The sequence below is a fragment of the Bactrocera dorsalis genome, chromosome 3, assembly GCF_023373825.1.
Source record: "Bactrocera dorsalis isolate Fly_Bdor chromosome 3, ASM2337382v1, whole genome shotgun sequence".
In the NCBI taxonomy this organism is placed as follows: Eukaryota; Metazoa; Arthropoda; class Insecta; order Diptera; family Tephritidae; genus Bactrocera; species Bactrocera dorsalis.
This window is the reverse complement of record NC_064305.1, coordinates 1,318,883-1,337,568: the sequence shown is the minus strand read 5'-3', so window position 1 is coordinate 1,337,568 and position 18,686 is coordinate 1,318,883. Positions and strand designations below refer to the sequence as shown.

At 38.1% G+C, this 18,686-nt stretch overlaps 1 protein-coding gene across 2 annotated transcripts in view; it reads left to right on the top strand.

Annotated features, from left to right (window-relative positions):
• Window positions 1–18,686, top strand: part of LOC105230196 (KN motif and ankyrin repeat domain-containing protein 1) — a 29,419-nt gene that overhangs the window by 4,067 nt on the left and 6,666 nt on the right. Inside the window, exons 3-4 of one of the 2 annotated variants that reach the window (XM_011210831.4) lie at window positions 9,259–9,530; window positions 11,027–11,660. In XM_011210831.4, coding sequence (XP_011209133.2) covers window positions 9,259–9,530; window positions 11,027–11,660 — 906 coding nt within the window. Of the gene's footprint in view, window positions 1–9,258; window positions 9,531–11,026; window positions 11,661–15,642; window positions 16,090–18,686 lie in introns of those variants that run through there. The other variant, XM_049451489.1, reaches the window with a different exon arrangement.

The following is an 18,686-nucleotide window of genomic DNA, read 5'->3' as shown; positions in this document are numbered from 1 at the left end:
AAAAAAAAATAAATGTAATGAATGTAGAAGACTATAAGCTCTGTATATAAAATGATTTATTTATCAATTTTTTTGTATGAAAATACTATAAGAACAAAATAGAAAACCGTTAGGCCTTTTCCTTACAATTGAGAGTTCATACGAGGAGACCCTTTCCTAGAGGTGTCTATCAACCAATTTTGCAGAATATGAAGGCAACAAATGCAATCGTTTATTTTGATCCGCCCTAATATATGGTAAATATTATTCAAGATATTTACGTAAGTAAAAATAATACTGGATTGATATTTTTTTAATTTTTAAGGGTTTTACATGGGTACCTTTAGAATGTTGTCCCAAATTTTCAAGTTAATCCGAGCAATACTTTCAGAGATACAGTTTTGAGAACTTGAGCGCTCGAGGCTAGCTAGGCTAAGCGTGCCGTCTTTAAGCTACATAGTTTTTCTCGAAACTATGTGGTTGAAGTAGGTTGACGAGAACTACTCGTACTTAACCGATCTTCATGAAATTTTACACAGGTCTTTGAGATACCATTCTTAAATACTTGGATGAAAGATGACCGAGTTTAAAATATTTCAGAATTTCTTTTTAAAAAGTGTAGGTTTGTAACAATAAAAAAATTTTAATAAAATATTTTATAATCTATGCCAATGAAAATATCTAGTCAAATACAGAAGTTTTCCATACAAGCATCTGATTTCGATTGTTCAGTTTGTATGAGAGCTATATGCTATAGAGCTTCGATGTCGGTCATTCAAATGAGTAGCATCTTGATCAAAAAAGGACGTATGAAAATTTGAAGATCGATATCTCAAAAACTGAGGGACTTGTTCGCATATATGCTGACAGACGGATAGACGGATATAGCTAAATCGACTCACCTATTCAGGTTACCCATTAATCACTACAGATTCACTTTATTATTATATTTTTTGCCGTAAATTTAACAGTCTTTCCATACCATACTTTAGAGGGTCTCTGACAGTTCCTTCAGTGTGTTGTTAGAAACAATATACTCTATTCAGGGTATAGAACGACTTTAATCATTTATAAAGAAGCTCTTTTGTACACCTTTATAACTGAAGAATTATCTCATAATTTATTTATTTCTCTTCATTACTATGATGAATATAATTGTTTTCATTAAAACTCATTCACTCGAAAGCGTTTACAAAGTAATCATTACACTGGAAAAGTAAATAACAAAAAATACTCATAACGAATGAAAACCAAACAATGTTTGATCTTGAAGCTATCTTGATTGCATTATACTCAGAAATAGCAGCGAGTGAGCTATTTCAATGATTATTCTTTAATTGCTTTGATGTGCAGTTTCGATGAGCTCATGTTGGTTATAAAAAAATTGTGTTAGATGCCTGGGGATCTACATATATAAAGCGCATGCTTTTCAACTGCTGAGTAATTTCTGCGCCGAATTTCCTCCAAAAGCGAGTAAGAAAAGCTTTTTTGAGTTTGGAAATACACATACAAAATGGAAGTTTATGAAAAAAAAAAAATAATTTAACAATAAAATGGAATCTTATGAAAATAAAGCACCTGCCTTTGCTCTAATTGCCCTTGAAGTCTTATTTTCAAGTAATTGATACTTTGAAGCTTAAGTGGCCAACAACAATAGGCACACACCTTTTCACACATTTTGGCGTATATTATTAATATGAATCGATATTTTATCAATCAAGGCCAGACAAAAGATAGCTAAGCAGTAGCGTACAATGTAACTAAAGCTTGATTTTGTAAGAAAAAATGCGTTGGCGTCAAAATTTGGACGCTATGGAGGTATGAATGAGAAATTGATTTTAACTGCCGTTTCTGTGTTCAGATTTATGAATGAAGTCACCATGAGTTAATACAACAAAAATATTGTTATTTTTATTGCATGTTTACGCTACCTGTGACTAAATAAACCCCTTCTTTATCGTAGCGTTGACAAAGCTCTAAGAGTAACTGGTTTTTTGGAAATTCGAAAAAATAGTTAGTCAACAATATTTATATTTATTTTTTCTATTTTTTTTTAATTGAATCAGTGTTTTTTGGCTAATACACCTACTAGTCGTTTTCACATTAGCTATTTTTGGCTGTGATATGTTCGAATGCGTTTTGTAGACGAGTGTAGGTGGACTTGCAGTGAATTGCATTCGATTTGGTGTTGGATACAATTTGGGTGATTCAAATGATAAGCTGGTTTTAAATGGCACAACAGTTATGTCTAGAAAAAACTGGCTGCGAGATTTTAAGCAAAATTTGTTAATCTTGAATGGCACCTCCAGTTTCTGACAAGTGCTGAACTATAACAGAATTTTCCATATTTTTAATATTTAATATTTGTTTATATTTTCATAATAATTACTTAAAAAATCATGAATGCAATATCATATATCTCAAAGCTCAGCAAGCTGCGCAACATTTTCATTCAGAAACTGCCATTTTCCCGCCATTCCCCACTTACATCCGGTCGCATGTCGCCAGCGTCGAGTTTTGCTATTTTTGCTTGTTGCCGTTGCTACTTACAACAACAGTTAATTAAATAATGCTATTAACCTTTTTTAGTTTGTGTGGGCGCTAAAGTAATTACGAATTCAAAATGATTTATTTATTGCATACCCAAAGTGGCAACGCTGTAACTCATCACCGGCTTGGTTTGTAAGATTTTTCCACACAAAATCAAAAAAATGGAAAAAATAATGATTTTTATTGCGTAACTGCACAACTTTGTTGTTGCTAGCGGCTATTAAACGTCTCAATTTACACATTTCACGAGCATAAAAATGGCAACTCGGCTGTGCGCGAGCGCGAGATTTTTTCCACGAGTTTTTCACTTGTGCGCTTGCCAACTGCAGCGCGGCTGCTGCAACGGAAATTGCGGCCATAAATTTTACGTCATCAATTTTTGGTTATATGGCTTTTATTCGTTGATAAATTTTTCCATGTGAGCGCAATATGTTTCAGATTTATTTGCGCGTTTTATACCCTGAACAGGGTATATTAAGTATATGGAAACTTACTTCGTTTTTTGAGATATCGATCTGAAATTTTACACATGATCTTTTCTTGCTCCCGAAGCTGCTTATTTGTCGGAACTGCCGATGCCGGACCACTAGAGCGTATAGCTGTCATACAAACTTAGCGATCGGAATCAAGTGCTTGTATGGAAAAGTCTTTCATTTCACGAGAAATATTCAAGAAATTTGGTAAGAATTATTGCCTAAGACAGTGGTGCAGTCTAATAAGAAATTGTTCTGATCGTATGACTATAGCATATAGCTGCCATATAAACTGAAGTTCGAATTTATGAGTTTGCTTTGAAAGCTGTTTCGTTTGGCGAGATATCTTCACGAAATTGGTTATATGTATATTGTTGTCCAAAGCTAACTGAACCATCAAAATCAAGTTCCCGTTAGGAATATATTGCACTTGTGAAGGGTATTATAGCTTTGATGCAACTGAAGTTAACGTTTTTTTCTTGTTTTGTGTCGATTTTTTGAAAAACTCTTTTTGGCATTTATTTGTTAAGGTCTCTCGCCAGTTTTGCAGTCATTGCTTTGCCATTTTTGGCAGCACATATGCGTTGGTAACCGCTGTATTCGTGCTGCGTGGGTTGCTGTGCTGTTGCAACACTGTTGTAGCTGCTAGAAAAAACCGAAAATGTTAGAAAAAATTCTTATTTTTTGTTCTTATTTTTTCTAACCATTGTTTTGAGCAAGAAAATATAACTTTTTTCAAAGTTTTTTCATTTTTTGATTGCGTTGCTCATTGTTTGTTGCAGCTGCAAGCAAATTTGTATGTAGTCTTTGTTAACATGGCATAAATAAATATTAACATGTATTTGGTTTAAGCTTTCCAAACCTATTTTGGCGCTGCGCCTGAGCAATTTGCCAAACGTTTTGCTGCCATTTATGTCGAGCTCGCGGATTTGAAGCTTGAATATCATAAATTTCTTGCATTTAATGCCAATTACTTGCCATATGCCGCCAGTAGTGATGCCATATTTTGTAACTGTTTCAATTTTTTTATGGCGTCATAGAGATTTGGTGCCATGTGGGTGTTATAGACCATGATTCTAATTGTAAGTTAAATGGATTTGTTTTTGAAAAAAAAAAAAAATTAAAAAAAATTTACTGGTTGAAGTTTTTTAGCTTTACTTGCGTTTTGAATAATTTTGCTTATACTTTTTGGATAATCGGGTTCTAAAATCTCCTCTAAGGTCTTACAGGGTGGTCAATGGCATATAAGTCTAAAGTTGCATTCAACTGTTGCATAATTTCTGATCAAAATATTGGGTAGTCGAAAAGTTTTTTCGAATTTTGTCAATAAATGCTGTTGCATTCGTATATCCATATAATATCAAAAAATAAGTTGATGTTTGATTAGAAATACGAAAAGACTTTTTCGACTACCCAATATTAATGGCTCATTCAAAAGTTCTTATTTATATAAAATTATTGGAAGTACCTAACCACATCTAGCTCAATATTAATCGTTTTGGGTATTAACAAGTGAAAAAATAATAATTCTTGCGGAATACAAAACGCTTAAAAGTCTTACTTCAAAACACAATTAGCCATATACAAGCATATGGTGCAAAGGCTGTGCAGCTAACCCCTTGGGTACGAATGCTACAACTTAATTTATACTTTATAACCAAAAGTCCGTTGATATTGAGAACAAAAAGACAATAATAACAGCAGAAATAAAGCTGAGTCCAAATAAAAACGAACAAAATACGAGCGCGTTACATTAAACCAGAAAAAAAAAATAACAAACAAATAAAAAATAAATAACAAAAAAATAACAGAAAAGCAAATAAAAGCAAACTTGCACGCAACAGCATGCAACTTGCAACGTGCAATGAGCCGACAAGCGACCTCCTCACGTAGCTGCACGCATACCACACCGTAAGCACGAATGTAAACAAACGCCGAAATCAATACGAATTAAAAACAACACCTAGCAAAGCCGCTGTCCACGTCGCAAGCGCGCCACGTTCGCTTGTCCATCGATCATAATTCCATGTGGCTAAAAGCCGCAGAAACCAAGTCAATATCGCCACACGTATGCCGCATGTTGCAATCAACAATTTGCGCTGCGCATGTGTGTGTGTTTGAGTGCGCACGTGTATTTATGTGTGTCAAATTTAATGACTAAATTATTTGTGGAGGTGGCGTGGAACAGAAAATCAAGTAAGGCAACAAAGCGCAGCGAAAGACGCGAGAAAACGAGAAGCCCGCGCTACCAAGCGTGCAACACACATACACATGTACATACATATGTGTTAAAGTGCAATAAGCTGAATGAAACAGTAACAATAAACGGCAATAATTGCTATAAAAAATGCCAAGTGGGCGCATGCGTGACGGCTGGCGAGCATTTAGTCTTAGGGCGCGTCAAAAAGAAGAGGAAGTCACTTAAAAGCTATCAATGCTGCTGCTGCGCGAACGTGACAATGAGGAAAGCTGCTGCATGCATTGAAAATGACATAAATAACAGTAGCACTGACAACAACAAGAAATGCAGCAGCCGAAATTCCGCCTAAAACGCGCATCCAATGGCTGGTGACACGCTGCTTGCGTTGTTTCCGTTGTTGGTAGGCGGTTTTCGGTTTGACCAATGTATGCCAACAACACCAATGCCGGACAATACAAAAAAGGCATAATAACCGCTGACGATTACAAAGCACGTTTTTACGGTAGCCTTTGACAACAACATCAGGCGGCAATGCTGGGCCGGGAAGGTCTGTCGTGTGCGATGAATGAAGTTCGTTGCAGTTGCTGCTGCGCATCGGCCGTAAAGCTACAAAATATTTAATGGTAATGGGCCTCGGCAGCAGCTACTAACGTTTTGACAGCCACTTTCGGACGGACAGGCATCGCTTTCTGTGCTTTAATGAAGTTGAAATTCGCGGATTAAAAATGCAAAGCACGTTGCCACCTTCACTTGCAATTTTGTTTTCCAATTTAAACACACGAGTGTTTTTTGTTGTTTTTCTTTTCACTTCTTTCTGTTGGCTGCAACAACACGCTTTCGGTTTTGCACTTTGCACGCTGCCGGTGGAGACTGACGTGTGGCGGCTGTTCGTGCTGCGGTTGTCGTTCACTTTCTCACTGTTTGTGGAGGCGTTGAATCATTTGTATGCATTAATACCGTTAATTTAACATTATTTACTTTTCTCAATTCGAAAATATATATAGTTTTTTTTTCAAAATTTTGTGGATGGAAAATCATGTTTAAAAATTGCACTAAAAACAAACGAAATTATTTAGTGAAAAATTCAAAGTTTGAAGCAACTGATCTAACTAGCACCCTTACCAATTTTCTGATTTCTAACTCTCTAACTATCATCTTTACTAATTTCCAAAAAAATTAAACCCATCTCTAAGCATTTCATGTACCGATTTCTATTATTATAACCACAACTGTAAGTGTAATACTCAGCATTCACTCTCTTACCTTATCGCCACTTACTACAAGTAAAATAGTTCTCAGTTAAAAACTGATAAGAACTATGCCCATTTAGATAAAAACAAACTTTGCTTATCAGACTTTTGCGCGATCCGCTTTGTGCTTTACGCCGCCTGCCGCTTGCAAGGGGAGCCTTCACTTTTGGACTATTAACTCATTCTATAAACAGAGATTACGCGATATGAAGGCATGCATTTATTTAAAAGGCACACAAAACAGTTGGGAGTCGGTAGAGGGACGACAGCTAGGTAGGGAAACACTGATAAAATTGAATATTTTGACTGAAACGTGCGGTTGGATAGGTATACGACGCGAGTACTATGTCGGTGGAGTGGCAGTAAGGTTCGCATTGTGAGGCAATTAAAGAGTGAAAACTACAATTCTTAGAAATGCGCTGTTCGAATACGAAGAAATGAAAATTTAAGCGAGTCAATGTGTGTTCGAATGTCTTTTAAGTTCACAAATTTTATCGCAGAGCCTGAAAATAGTGTTTGCTAAATCTTTTGTCGTGTGCCAAGCGGGTTACAAAATCGTATTCTGTGCGAAATCTAAGTGTTCGTAATGTTTTTGAGCGCGTTGCTCCTGTTGTGGGTTGGCTTGTGGCATTTTAGCAAACGTGCTACAGTGAATGGCAAGACGAGAAGCGCTTTGGAGCTCAAGCAATTGAAGAGGCTCAGAGAGCTGGCAAGTAAGATCTAGTAAATAGTCTATGTTTCAAATATGTAAATGATTTCTGATTGTCCTTGCTGAATATTGTTTGAGCTTTCGTAAGAAAATGGTTCTACTCTAATACAAATAGTTTGATTTACAGCAAAAATATTTTTATAAAATTTTATTGCTTCATAATAGACTCACTGTGACGTCAGCGCCAGCAGTAACGGCCAAACCACTAATGGCAGGTGTGGCACAACAAAGCATCTCAGCTGCCCTACTGTGCATTGGTTGTGCATTTTTTATTTCAATTTCCTCCAGCGCTTTGTGCCTTCAAGCCAAGCGCAAGATTTACGACCATGAATAAGTGGCCAATTCTTGTGGCTTGTTGCTTAGTTATGCCTGATTGCGCGAATCGACAACGATTTCTTTATTTGTTTGCTGGCTTGTTGCTTGCTTTGTTGCGATCTGCGCTTGAATGTTACTCTGACGTTACTTGCACCAAATCACCTTCAAAGTATTCCAAGAAACGCTTACATTTCATTATAGTCGCTGATGTTGCTGAACTTGAGCAGAGCGCAGAGCGAGAGACGTGTCTCGAATTTCAAACTTGACCTTGAAAATGACATATACAAATGAGAAAATGGCGAGTTTTAATAATAACTCTTTATTGTATCTCCGCTTTATGCTTTTATTGTCTGTTGATCTTGCATTTTTGCACACATCTTCGTCTGACGATCGCCGCTACTTTGTGCGCAGTCGTTCGCCGTGCTTCAAGTGTGGTCGGTTGGCGGTGGCAGCGATTTGCTTTGTGATATTCTCGCATTCTTATGTTATTTCGCTATATTGTTACTTTTTTTTAGAGCTTTTTAATTTTAGTTCACATCCATACTTTCTTTAGGAGTATTTACATTTTTTTCTTATTAGACGGCCAAATAAACGCTGGCTTGAAATCGGTTTTAGACCAATAGTCTTTTAGTCAAAGTTGTTCAGAATAATCCGTAGATCATTTCGCGATTTTTTTTCTTGGCTCCCTATAAGTCAACCCGCTCTAGTGAGTATGTGGGCTGTGCTAAAGTTGGTTGTCTCTCTTTTCATATCGGTAATTTATAGCAAACCCTAGTTCCAAGCCTGATTGCATTCGTATATTACAGTCATACTTCCAATTTCTTTATCTACAGTATCTGTAAATTGTAAATAAGTAATCTCTAACTCTTCTGTGTATTTTAAAAACCAGAGAGCGCAGTGTGAGAGAACCAGTATCACGGTTTAGATATTACTCATATAGCAAATCAAAGTATAAGAATGAGGCTTACCGATCGATAGGTTACCTCGTCTTTCATTTGCTTTCCTGAGATCCTTATATAAATAAGCGTAATAAAAGTACACCCGTATATCTCCCTAAAGACCAGTCAGTAGGGAAATTAAAGCGTTATTACAAATTCGAGTTGTTTTATGGGAATGAGGAGACACATTTTTTCGTTTCATCCAATTTTTTAATTATTTTTATTATTATTCCCCCGCCGGAATTGCTTTTTAGTGCTACCATGAATGTCTCGAGAAATCTACACCGTGTGTGGTTGTTGAAATTGCCACTTAAGCGCGCGCACGCTTACTCTGTTCATTCAAGATGCCGCATCAAACAGCTATTTATACAGCCAAGCGCCCCTACATCCACTCATGCATGCCACCACAAAACTTCCCTTCATCAAAATATTTACCTATTGTGAACGTGCTTTGTGGGAGTTGGTTTTCCAGGCATGCCTTTGAATGTATGCACCAACGCCGCTTTGCTTGCCTCGAGTCTATATTTTTTAAGCTCACAGAGAGTCATAAAATATGTAAAGTCTGCAGTTTTGCCCGCCCAGTCGGCATTTGTGCCGCCTTTTGCTGCAGCGCCTTTCTTACATTTATTAGCAAAGTGTTTCCGCTCGCTTGGCAGCACTTTTTGTTATTATAATTTACTATATCCACCACGACTACCCATAAACAATTTACGTAGTATTTATTTTTATGAGCACATTTTCCATTTGAACACTTATTGCTGGTTTTCCATATTTTCCATTTGAACACTTATTGCTGGTTTTTTTCTAAACGATAACTTCTTTTGCTTATCTCTCTTTGCTGTAGGTCGTCTGCCACAATTGTATGCCGGCAATCCGGCTGTGGCGTCTGCCGCGGCCGCGGCGAATGTGCGCAACTGCAATTGCTGTCCGTATGGTTACCACATCGATTTGGATTTTGTGCGCTACTGTGAATCGCTGGCCAATGCCAAGCCATCGGAGGAGGAGTTGCAGCGGCGCAGTCGGCGGCGCTCGCGCAAATCAATGGAATTCATGCTGGGTCTGGACGCAATGTTCGAGCAATGGGATGCCGCCGCACGGGTGCAGGCCGTGCCAGAGGTGAGTGAGTGCGCGCAGTGTGCCGCAAAAGACGTGTGTGTGTGTCGTTGTTTTTAGTGTTGCATGCCATAAACGATAAGCGCTGCGGCGCGCAAACGTATTGAATAGCGGCGTTTCCAAAGTCAAATTGCCAAGTCGAGGCATTTAATTGAGTTTTGCGCGCTTGTTGGCGCAAACGGCAGTCCCGGCTTGCCGTACAATCTAATGGATTTGTTGGTTTTTTTGTATTTATTTGGCTGCATGCAAAGGTGGAAGAATGTGCTGTGGATATGTAGACGCCGGACTGCCTGCTATGATTAATAGTTTATGTTGGGTTAAAGGCTGACTTTGAAAATTTATTTCAATGCCGGGTTAGAGGGCAATGCTGCGATTTTTCAATAAATAAGCCAGCTTTAATGGCGATGTTATGGATATTGGCAGATTGAGTTGCTGGCTCAGTGTGATATCTGGCAGAGTATGTTTTGCATTTCTAAGTTTTTGGCTTAGAGATGGTACGGACTTGATCAAACGAATAATTGAGCAGATGGAAATATGTATATAGAAATTTGTTTCTAGAATGCAAGTAATATAAAGATCTTTATTATTTCACAAATTATCTGTTTTTTTCATAAGCATTTTATTTGATTTAACAGTGAATAGTATAGTAATTAATAATTTATAAACATGCCGAGAATTGTAAGTAACAGAGCGAAACGAAAGAAAATGTTAACGACAACATTGATATAGGAGTAACTCTGTTGGTCGATCATCTCTCGTTTTTGCGTACTGACAGTAATCATGCTTAAAAGGCTTAATGCTAGCGAGTGAGGCAGAGAGAAAAAGAAAGAAAGATTTCTAAAAAATCTGTTGAAATTATCCGCTTGCTTAAAAAAAAAGATCTAAAATGCAATTAGTTTCCCTGTCGAATGAATGAAAACATTATTTTTCGAGAATGGCTTCCTGTCCTTAATTGAGTCTCTTCCAGATCATTTCTGTAAACATTATGCCATTATGGCAAAGATAATTGCAACGCAAGTGCCACTTAAAACCATAAATATACCATAACTACAGCTGCATGTTTGAGAGGGGGCCTCGTTGGGATTCTCAAGCAGCGAATGACTATTTCACTTGTCTTTGAGTCATAAATGCAGACTTTGATGTTCCAAACAAAATAAAATCCACGCAGCAACGCGATTATATTTACAAATTCACACAGAAGCGCGAAAATCACGGCGAATCGTAAATGTCATATTTTTAGAAGGGGAATAATAATGACGTTGAGCTTCGCGAGTGCCCAGCACGTGAGCGACATCAAAGAGCGTTGCGCAAATTATTCGCAATTCGACGAAATCGAAAGTGAAATTGTAAAGAAGCTATACACTGAAAAGTTGATTGCAAATAACTGAAACGCACACGCACATACTAACCCTTAAACATACTCAAGTGATGTCATAAAATATTTGTATGTAGATCTAAAGAGTAACTTCACACACTTACCACAATAATTTCTTTTACAGGTGCCATACGAAAGTGACTCACCCGATTCACCACGCCTGCTGCCGCCACCCATACCACCTGCGCCCACGTCCGCTTCACACCCCACGTTCTGCACATCTACACCGCGTCCGCGCTCTTCCTCAGTGCCGCGCTACAACTACGACAGCAGCAGCAGTGCGCCCCGCGCTGAATCGCCCTACGGCACAGCGTCGTCAACATGCTCATCCGTGCGCGGCGCCGAGAGTGACGCGCCCTACAGCATACTACGTCAGCGTCACAAGGAGCATCAATCACGTCGTGATGCGCCCGAAACGCGCGCCTTCCTGCGTGAAGCGCTCGACGAGGTGTGCAGCGACTTTGAGCGTACGCTGGAGCGCACGTCGTTGCGGCGCAAGAAGGCGGTTAGCTGTAATGAGCGGGATGGCACTTTAAGTGGTGGGGGTGGTGGCGCGTTGAATGGTCAATTATACGGTTATGGCGTGGCCAGCGATCGCAACAACAATCATCAGCCGACATATGCGATGAAGACGGATTTGCCGCCGACGAAATTGGGCAGTGCGAGTTGGCTGCGCGATAATTTCACGCGGAATGGCTACAACTGTAATGGCAAGCGCATGTGCTCCGCCTGGGAGCGGCCCGTTGAACAATCTTTTGGTGAGTATGAGTTGTTTGGTTTAGCATAGAACGCGGGTCATTCGCGAACTTTATGTCGGTATTTCGGCAATGCGCTCGAAATTTTTGTGACAAATTCTTCTACTTAGCTTCTGGCAAGTATCTGAATGCATTTAAATGCCGTTTATCGTTAAATAGCCTGAAAAATCAGTGGTGACAGACACACCTCGATCATTTTAGAGGCATGCCCCGCGCTTGTCACCACCCGGGGGTCGTGTCTACATTGAATTATTTGCCCTAAGCCATAAAATACCGACTTGTTGCAGAATTTATTCTTTGAGTTTGAAAGTACACTTATGTGCGTGCAAATCTGTCTGAGTTTGTCTTATGCAAATTTTCGCTTTTTGTAAATGAATGCAAATACTCTGCTAAATGTAGGTCGCCTGAGGTTGGACATGATAGACTTCGAGCGCGCATTGTATTTAAATTACATTTCGTTATTTTGCGAAATTTTTTTTGTTTATTTTCCGCGTGACTTTGTCGCTGACTCATTTCGTTAGTTGAATGTAGTCACGTGAGCATTCAAATGCAATAGAAGTTTAAATATATACATAGAATAGTATACCATTTAGACCATTTTTAGCCAAAAACAGAGATGATTTGTCATTCTATAGGCATTGCGCGAAATTCCGAAAAAAGACATTGGAAGAATTGTTTAATGGAAATTAAAGAACTGAAAAATACGGAATGAAAACGTAAACAAAAATAACAGGTAAGGAAGCGCTCAGTTCGAGTATAACCGAATAGCATTTCATCCCCTTTTAACTTAAGAGGATTAAAGCCGGGGTAATACTTTCACTGTACCTTCATTTAGTTATATGGAGTCTATAGCAAGTTTTCACCTGATTTATGCGGTATAAATTCACCCGAATTTTCGAAAATCTTTATATATGGGGGCTAAGAGCAGTATTGACCCATTTTAAACCATTTTCGATAATTAGAGATACTATTATTAGGAAAATGTTCTTTCCAAATGTTAATTAAATATCTCACAAAATGACCGATATCTTCGGTAAAAAGTCAACTATAGACTCTGGGGTCCACATATTCGATATCCTGGGGCTTGAATAGTTTTTGTTGGATTTAAACAATTTTTGCTCATAAGGTGTAAGACTTTAAAGGTATTATACTCGTACCTGCTAAGTTTCAATCTGATATATTAATTGCTTCTCGGTTTGTGCACAGGAAAGTAAAGAATCAAAACGAGTTTTAAATTGTGTTATACAGGAAGTAGACGTGGTTGTTGTCCGATTTTTCTCATTTTCACACTGTATTATAGGAAGCACAATGGAATGTCATATACCGAATTTGTTTGAAATCTGTCCGACGGGTCTCGACATATGTGATTTCACCTAAAAGTCGGCGGGGCTACGGTCATTGTCCAATTTTTACCCTGGCTCTTATAAAGCGCTCTCATGCCATCTCGGTGGTAAAATTTAATGTCTCTGGGGTATAAAGTTTTTGATTTACCGCGTTTTTAGGAGTTTTGAACAGTAGAGTTATATGGGGGTGAGCGGGGTTATAATCCGATTTCATCCATTTCCACACTGTCGGTTCTTAAAGTATTTGCACTAGCGAATTTAGTTGTTGTATCTTTAATGGCTTAGGATATCTGTTCATTAAATCTCTTAGAGGGCGGCGCCACGCCCATTTTTCAAACCTTTCTGCCTACAGGTGTCCTTTGTTCGATCCCTTACATCAAATCACTGTTCTACATCTTAAATTTGTGCTTAGTTATGTTACTTTATACGTTTTCGGTTAATGAAGTTTTGTGGGCAAGGCCAGTGGTCCGATTACGCTCATCTACGAACTCGTCCTTACTTTTTTGTCAAGGAACGCGTATATCATTTCATTATGACATCTGATTTTTTATCGTTTGCACGAGCGAACGGACGGACAGACAGACATACAGTTACTCGGAACTCAACTCGTCTCGTCTATGTGATCATGTATATATCTGGATATCCAACTCTATATCTATCTCGAGTAGTTTTGGGTGCTATAAACAACCGTTAGTTGAACAAAACTATTATACTCTTTAGCAACATGTTGCAAGAGTATAAAAATACAAACAAAAATAAAAATACCTAGTTAATTTGCAGCGCATCTGCCTTGGCGTCAAATGTGCGTCGTCACACAAAGCGGAACCAACAAGCTGCGTCTGTGACGTATCTCTATGGGCATCTCCACAACGCTTGTGTGTGATTCATCAGCACAAGTGCGGAGATCACACGCAGCGGAATTAGACTACATACTTACATACATAGATACATACATACATGTACGGGTACTGTGTCGATAAAACAGAAGTGGGTGTGATTTGCCGAGCATAACAGAAAGCAAGAAAAAATTAAAGCAAAGTGGTTGAGATAAAACATGAAAAAGTAAATAGTTTCCTACGCGAAGTGAACTTGAGGAGTGAGCGTGTGAGAACTCGCAGTCTTTCGGTTATATTAAATTAGAAAAGTATACAGCATGTGGGCTTTAAGTACCAAAAATCAGAAGAATATGAATAACAATGAATCAGAAAGCGACCAAATCGTCTGAAAAGCTAAATCTATAATCGAGTAAGACTAAGATTTGCCAAACCTCTCATCATTCCATTCACTTTCTCATACAAAGCATACTCACAAAATATAAAAGGTAAATAGTTGCTCAAAATGCCGTGTTAATAATGTGTGGTTATGTCCAATGATTTATGAGCTTTCCCGTACCCAGACACACATTGCAGCTCGCTTATGAGAGATAATGGCAGAGCAACGCCCAGCTAAAGCACATACTTGTACATCACAGGCATTGTGTTTTATCAGCAACTTTATCTTGCGTATCAAAATCAATAATCACTTTTTACAACAATTTATGACACTTGTTACATATTTGTAGGCCGCCACTGGCTTCATAATTTGTAGTAACTCTCCACTCTTGTGGCGCTACAGTTGCGCCGAATTCATTCGCGATTTAGCGCTCAACCTGCAATTTCTTCGCTTAGATCGCTTGGCAACCTCAATGAGTAGTCTACCGAAAAGTTCCAAGCTGCGCTCGCAATTTCGCTTCTTCCGCCGATGCTGAGCTATTGAAAGACGCCGCATAATCAGCAGCGAAGAAAGCACAATTAGCCGCCCACCAGTCTATTGTGGGCGCTCGCGCGGCAGCAATCGCAAGCGTATCGCGAGTAGCGTGTAAGAAAAAAGTGAATTCAGCAGCTTTTGTCTATCAAAAATGGGCAGCAAAACGTTTTGTGTCAAAGTTTAAAAGTCAATAGCAATTAAACTAATCAAGGCTAATGGCAATCGAACAAAGCAATTGAAGTAATTGCACTGCTTAACAGTGATTTTCTGCTTTTTTGAGGCATATATGCAAACAATCTCGCGTCGATAAAAGCAATTAGGCCAACAACAAAAGCAATCGATTGTAGAGGATTTGCACGGGAGTTGCGAAATCAAGCGAGTCATGTGAAGAATTGTGCAAAAGTAAAGCAAAGCAGTTTTTATAGTAAAATCCGCTGCGGGTGTGTGTGCGTGTGAGCTCGGCTAGTAAAAGCCGGTAATTAAATTTTCAAATGAAAGCCGCTAAATCGCGCAGACAGCCAATATAGATAATAGAAAGCGAGAACGGCGAGTTTTTAGGCGTGAATGTGGGCGGTCCGCGAAGTAAAAAAGCAAATTGAAAGCGAAAATAATGTAGCAATGCTCAGTTTAATTAAAATTCGATATTATATATTTCAGAATTAAAAAAATAAATTTGAAGTGAATTAAAAAAAAATCGTCACTATATTTTTCGAAATTAAAAAAAAAAAATTGAAGTCACTTTTAAAAATTTATTTTTATATTTTTTGGAATTAAAAAAAAATTAAATAAATTTTTGAAATTAAAAAAAAAAATATTAAAACTACGTTCATTTACTCCTTCTTTACGCCTGCAAGCCAAAGCTTTCAAATAAGCCATATTATGCAGAGTGGTGCATGGTTAAGAGGTTATTGTATAATACCCAAAGTGATCGCCATCTTATTCTGCGCTTTGGCATTCCGATCCCTTTCCTTTTAAAATCCAATAATTGCAATTCACATAATTTTTTTTACCGTGTACGTTCTGAAAGTAATACTTTTTCCGTCATAAAAAGTAACAGCGCATTATCTGCTCTGTAATTACGGCAATTATCAGTGATCGCTTGACGTCAGTTGCAAGTTGTTATTTTTGTCATTTGAACTACGAACTCTCAATTGCAAGCAACTTGTTAGCTTAAGCTTAAGTGCTATGAAATGTGCAGTGAAAAATATTTGTTTTGAAAATGTTCGCCGCTGCTGGAAAAGGAAATCGACGTAAAGACTGCAAGTCTCCGCTGAGTTCTAATGAAAACACTATTGTCAAGCCGAAATCGAGATTGAAGGGCATGAAAAGCTGGTGGAACGACTGTACGTGAATTGAAATATGTTTCATGTTTATCTTTTGTTGAATATTAAATATATGCTGTAGTCTCGAAAATTTGAATAACACTAATGTAAATACAAAAAAAAAATATTAAAAAAGTCAGGGAAATGTATTTTTGTAATGCTTGTATTGTCTAATAATTTTCAACCCGTTTGTTTTCCGACTCGTATGAGAGAAACCAACTTGGCAGTGAAAATAAATAACAGGTCCCCGACCTAGCATATTCAAATATTTTTTAACAAAATTCGTTTATTTTATTCAAATTCATAGTTCCCCTTCAACACTACACACTGATTATCGCGACCCTCCAACTTTTCGATACCATTTTTGTAGTACGTTTTGACTTTCCCTTTACCCCTAATTGGCGGTCACCCCTTCACTTAACGAAAATTTCTTCCCAGCGAGCGTTCTTTTGAGATCTGAGAACAGGAAATAGTCACTGGGGTTTATATCTGAAAAATACAGTGGATTCAAAAGCTATCCGAAGCCTAATTGATGGGGTTTTGTCACCGTTTTCACTGACTTATGTCATGATACATTGTCTTGGTGAAACAGCACTTTCTTTTTCTTCAAGTGCAACCGTTTTTCATCGATTACGTCTTACGAACGGTCAAATAACGCTATGTAATATTCACTGTTGATGGTCTTCCAATTTTTCAGGGTAGTCATCAAAAATTATTCCGTGCGCATTTTAAAAACAGCGGCCATAACCTTGCAACCCGGCTATTCCGATTTTCCACGCTTTATAGAGGGTTCATCGTGCATAATCCACTCGGCTGACTGTCGATTGGACTTCAGAGTGAAATGATGAATGCAAAGTTTCGGATTTCTTACCCTTGAAGATCTCCAAACACTGCTCAGAATCATCAACTGGTCGTTGCTTTTGCTCAAAAGTGAGCTCGCCTGGCATCTACTGTGCACAGAGCTTTCTCATATCGAAATATTCGTGAATGATATGATATACACGTTCAATCGATAACTTTAGAGCGTCTGCTATCTCGAACATCTTCACTTTACGGTCATTCAAAATTATTTTGTGGACTTTCTTGACGTTTTCAACGTAAACATCGTTCATCGACTTCGGTACTTATTTACCACGTCTAAACTTAGCATACCAATCTCCGATAGTTGATTTATCTTGGTCAGTATCCGGAAACTCGTCACCAAGCTATGTTTTTGCTTCAACTATATTTTTTCCTTCAAAAAGCAATGTTTTCAACACATCATTCCTTTCCTTTTTCTAGATTTTTTTCACAATAACAGAAGTTGTTTTACTCAAAATGATATAGTAAACGAACTAAGGATCCAATAGCTTTATACACATGCCTTTTGAAGATTACTGCTACCTAAAAATCATATGGAGTTAATTCTGCTAGCGCCATCTATATGTCAGGCCGGTTTTTTTCAATTGATCTTTTATATAGCCGTAGACTATTTTTCATGCAGCTATTTGGCATTCTGCTGCAAACTAGGAATGCCTCGGCGAGTTCAACGATAAAATCCATTTTATGAGTGTAGTAAACTCGAAGCCTAGTCACAACTTTAACCCTTTTTAGCGGAATGTGTCTGTGTGCCTCCATTTTTTTTGGGTATCGAGCGTATAATTAAAAAACCATATAAGTTTTATGAGGGTAGATAAACGTGTAGATAATAATGAGATAATGTAATTTCTGTTGACATCAGAATGTATACTTTTCACGTTACTCTGACACGATGACTAACTTGTCGCGAATAATTTTGCAAAATGTAGCTTTGGAGAGCTTTCTATAATAATAACGCCAAGTGGCCAGAGGCTTTCAAGCGAATCTAGAACTTCGTTAATTTCAGCCGACTTTCATTTCTTTGGCTGTGAATCTCCCCACTCTTCAAAACCAATCTCTTCCACTTCAAACTGCATGTTTGAACACTCGTCTTGAGGTACCTTCAATCAAATCAATGATTTGAATTACCTGAAACAATAAATTATCGCCTGAACACATGTATGCACGAAATCGTAATAAGAATTTGTGAATAATGGCATTTGACAAATGCCATCCACCTCATTACTGCACCACTCATCTGCCCGCACAGCGCCAGCGTGAGCTCAGCGGCAATGCGACATTTGCGATAACAGCAAATAAATCGAAAACCAAATGACAATGAGAAATAAACTTCAACTCGAACAGGCCAAACTGGCTTTAGGTCTTTGTCGACGCTAACGTTGCCGCTGACGACCTGCTGCTGACTTTGTTTTATTTATAAGTTATTGCATAAGATCGAGATTTAGCTAAACGCAAACCAAACAAAAAGCAATGCCAATAACGAAGGCAATAACAGTTCAGTTGTCGGAAGGCAAATAACAACCAACGGCAAGCTAGTAAATAACTGCAATTTGCCAAAAAAAAAGAAAGAAATATATAACGAAAAACCCCTACTTGATGGGGCTTTGAGCGGCGCTGAACGGCGGTGCGTTCGTCAGTTGTTTGCTGAGCGCGCTAATGGAACGTTTGCGCATCAAAATTATTTTAGTCAAACCGAATGATAAACGAAAATGTGAGCCTTGCAGGAATTTCAGATTCAAACAGGAAATATTTTCGAAGTA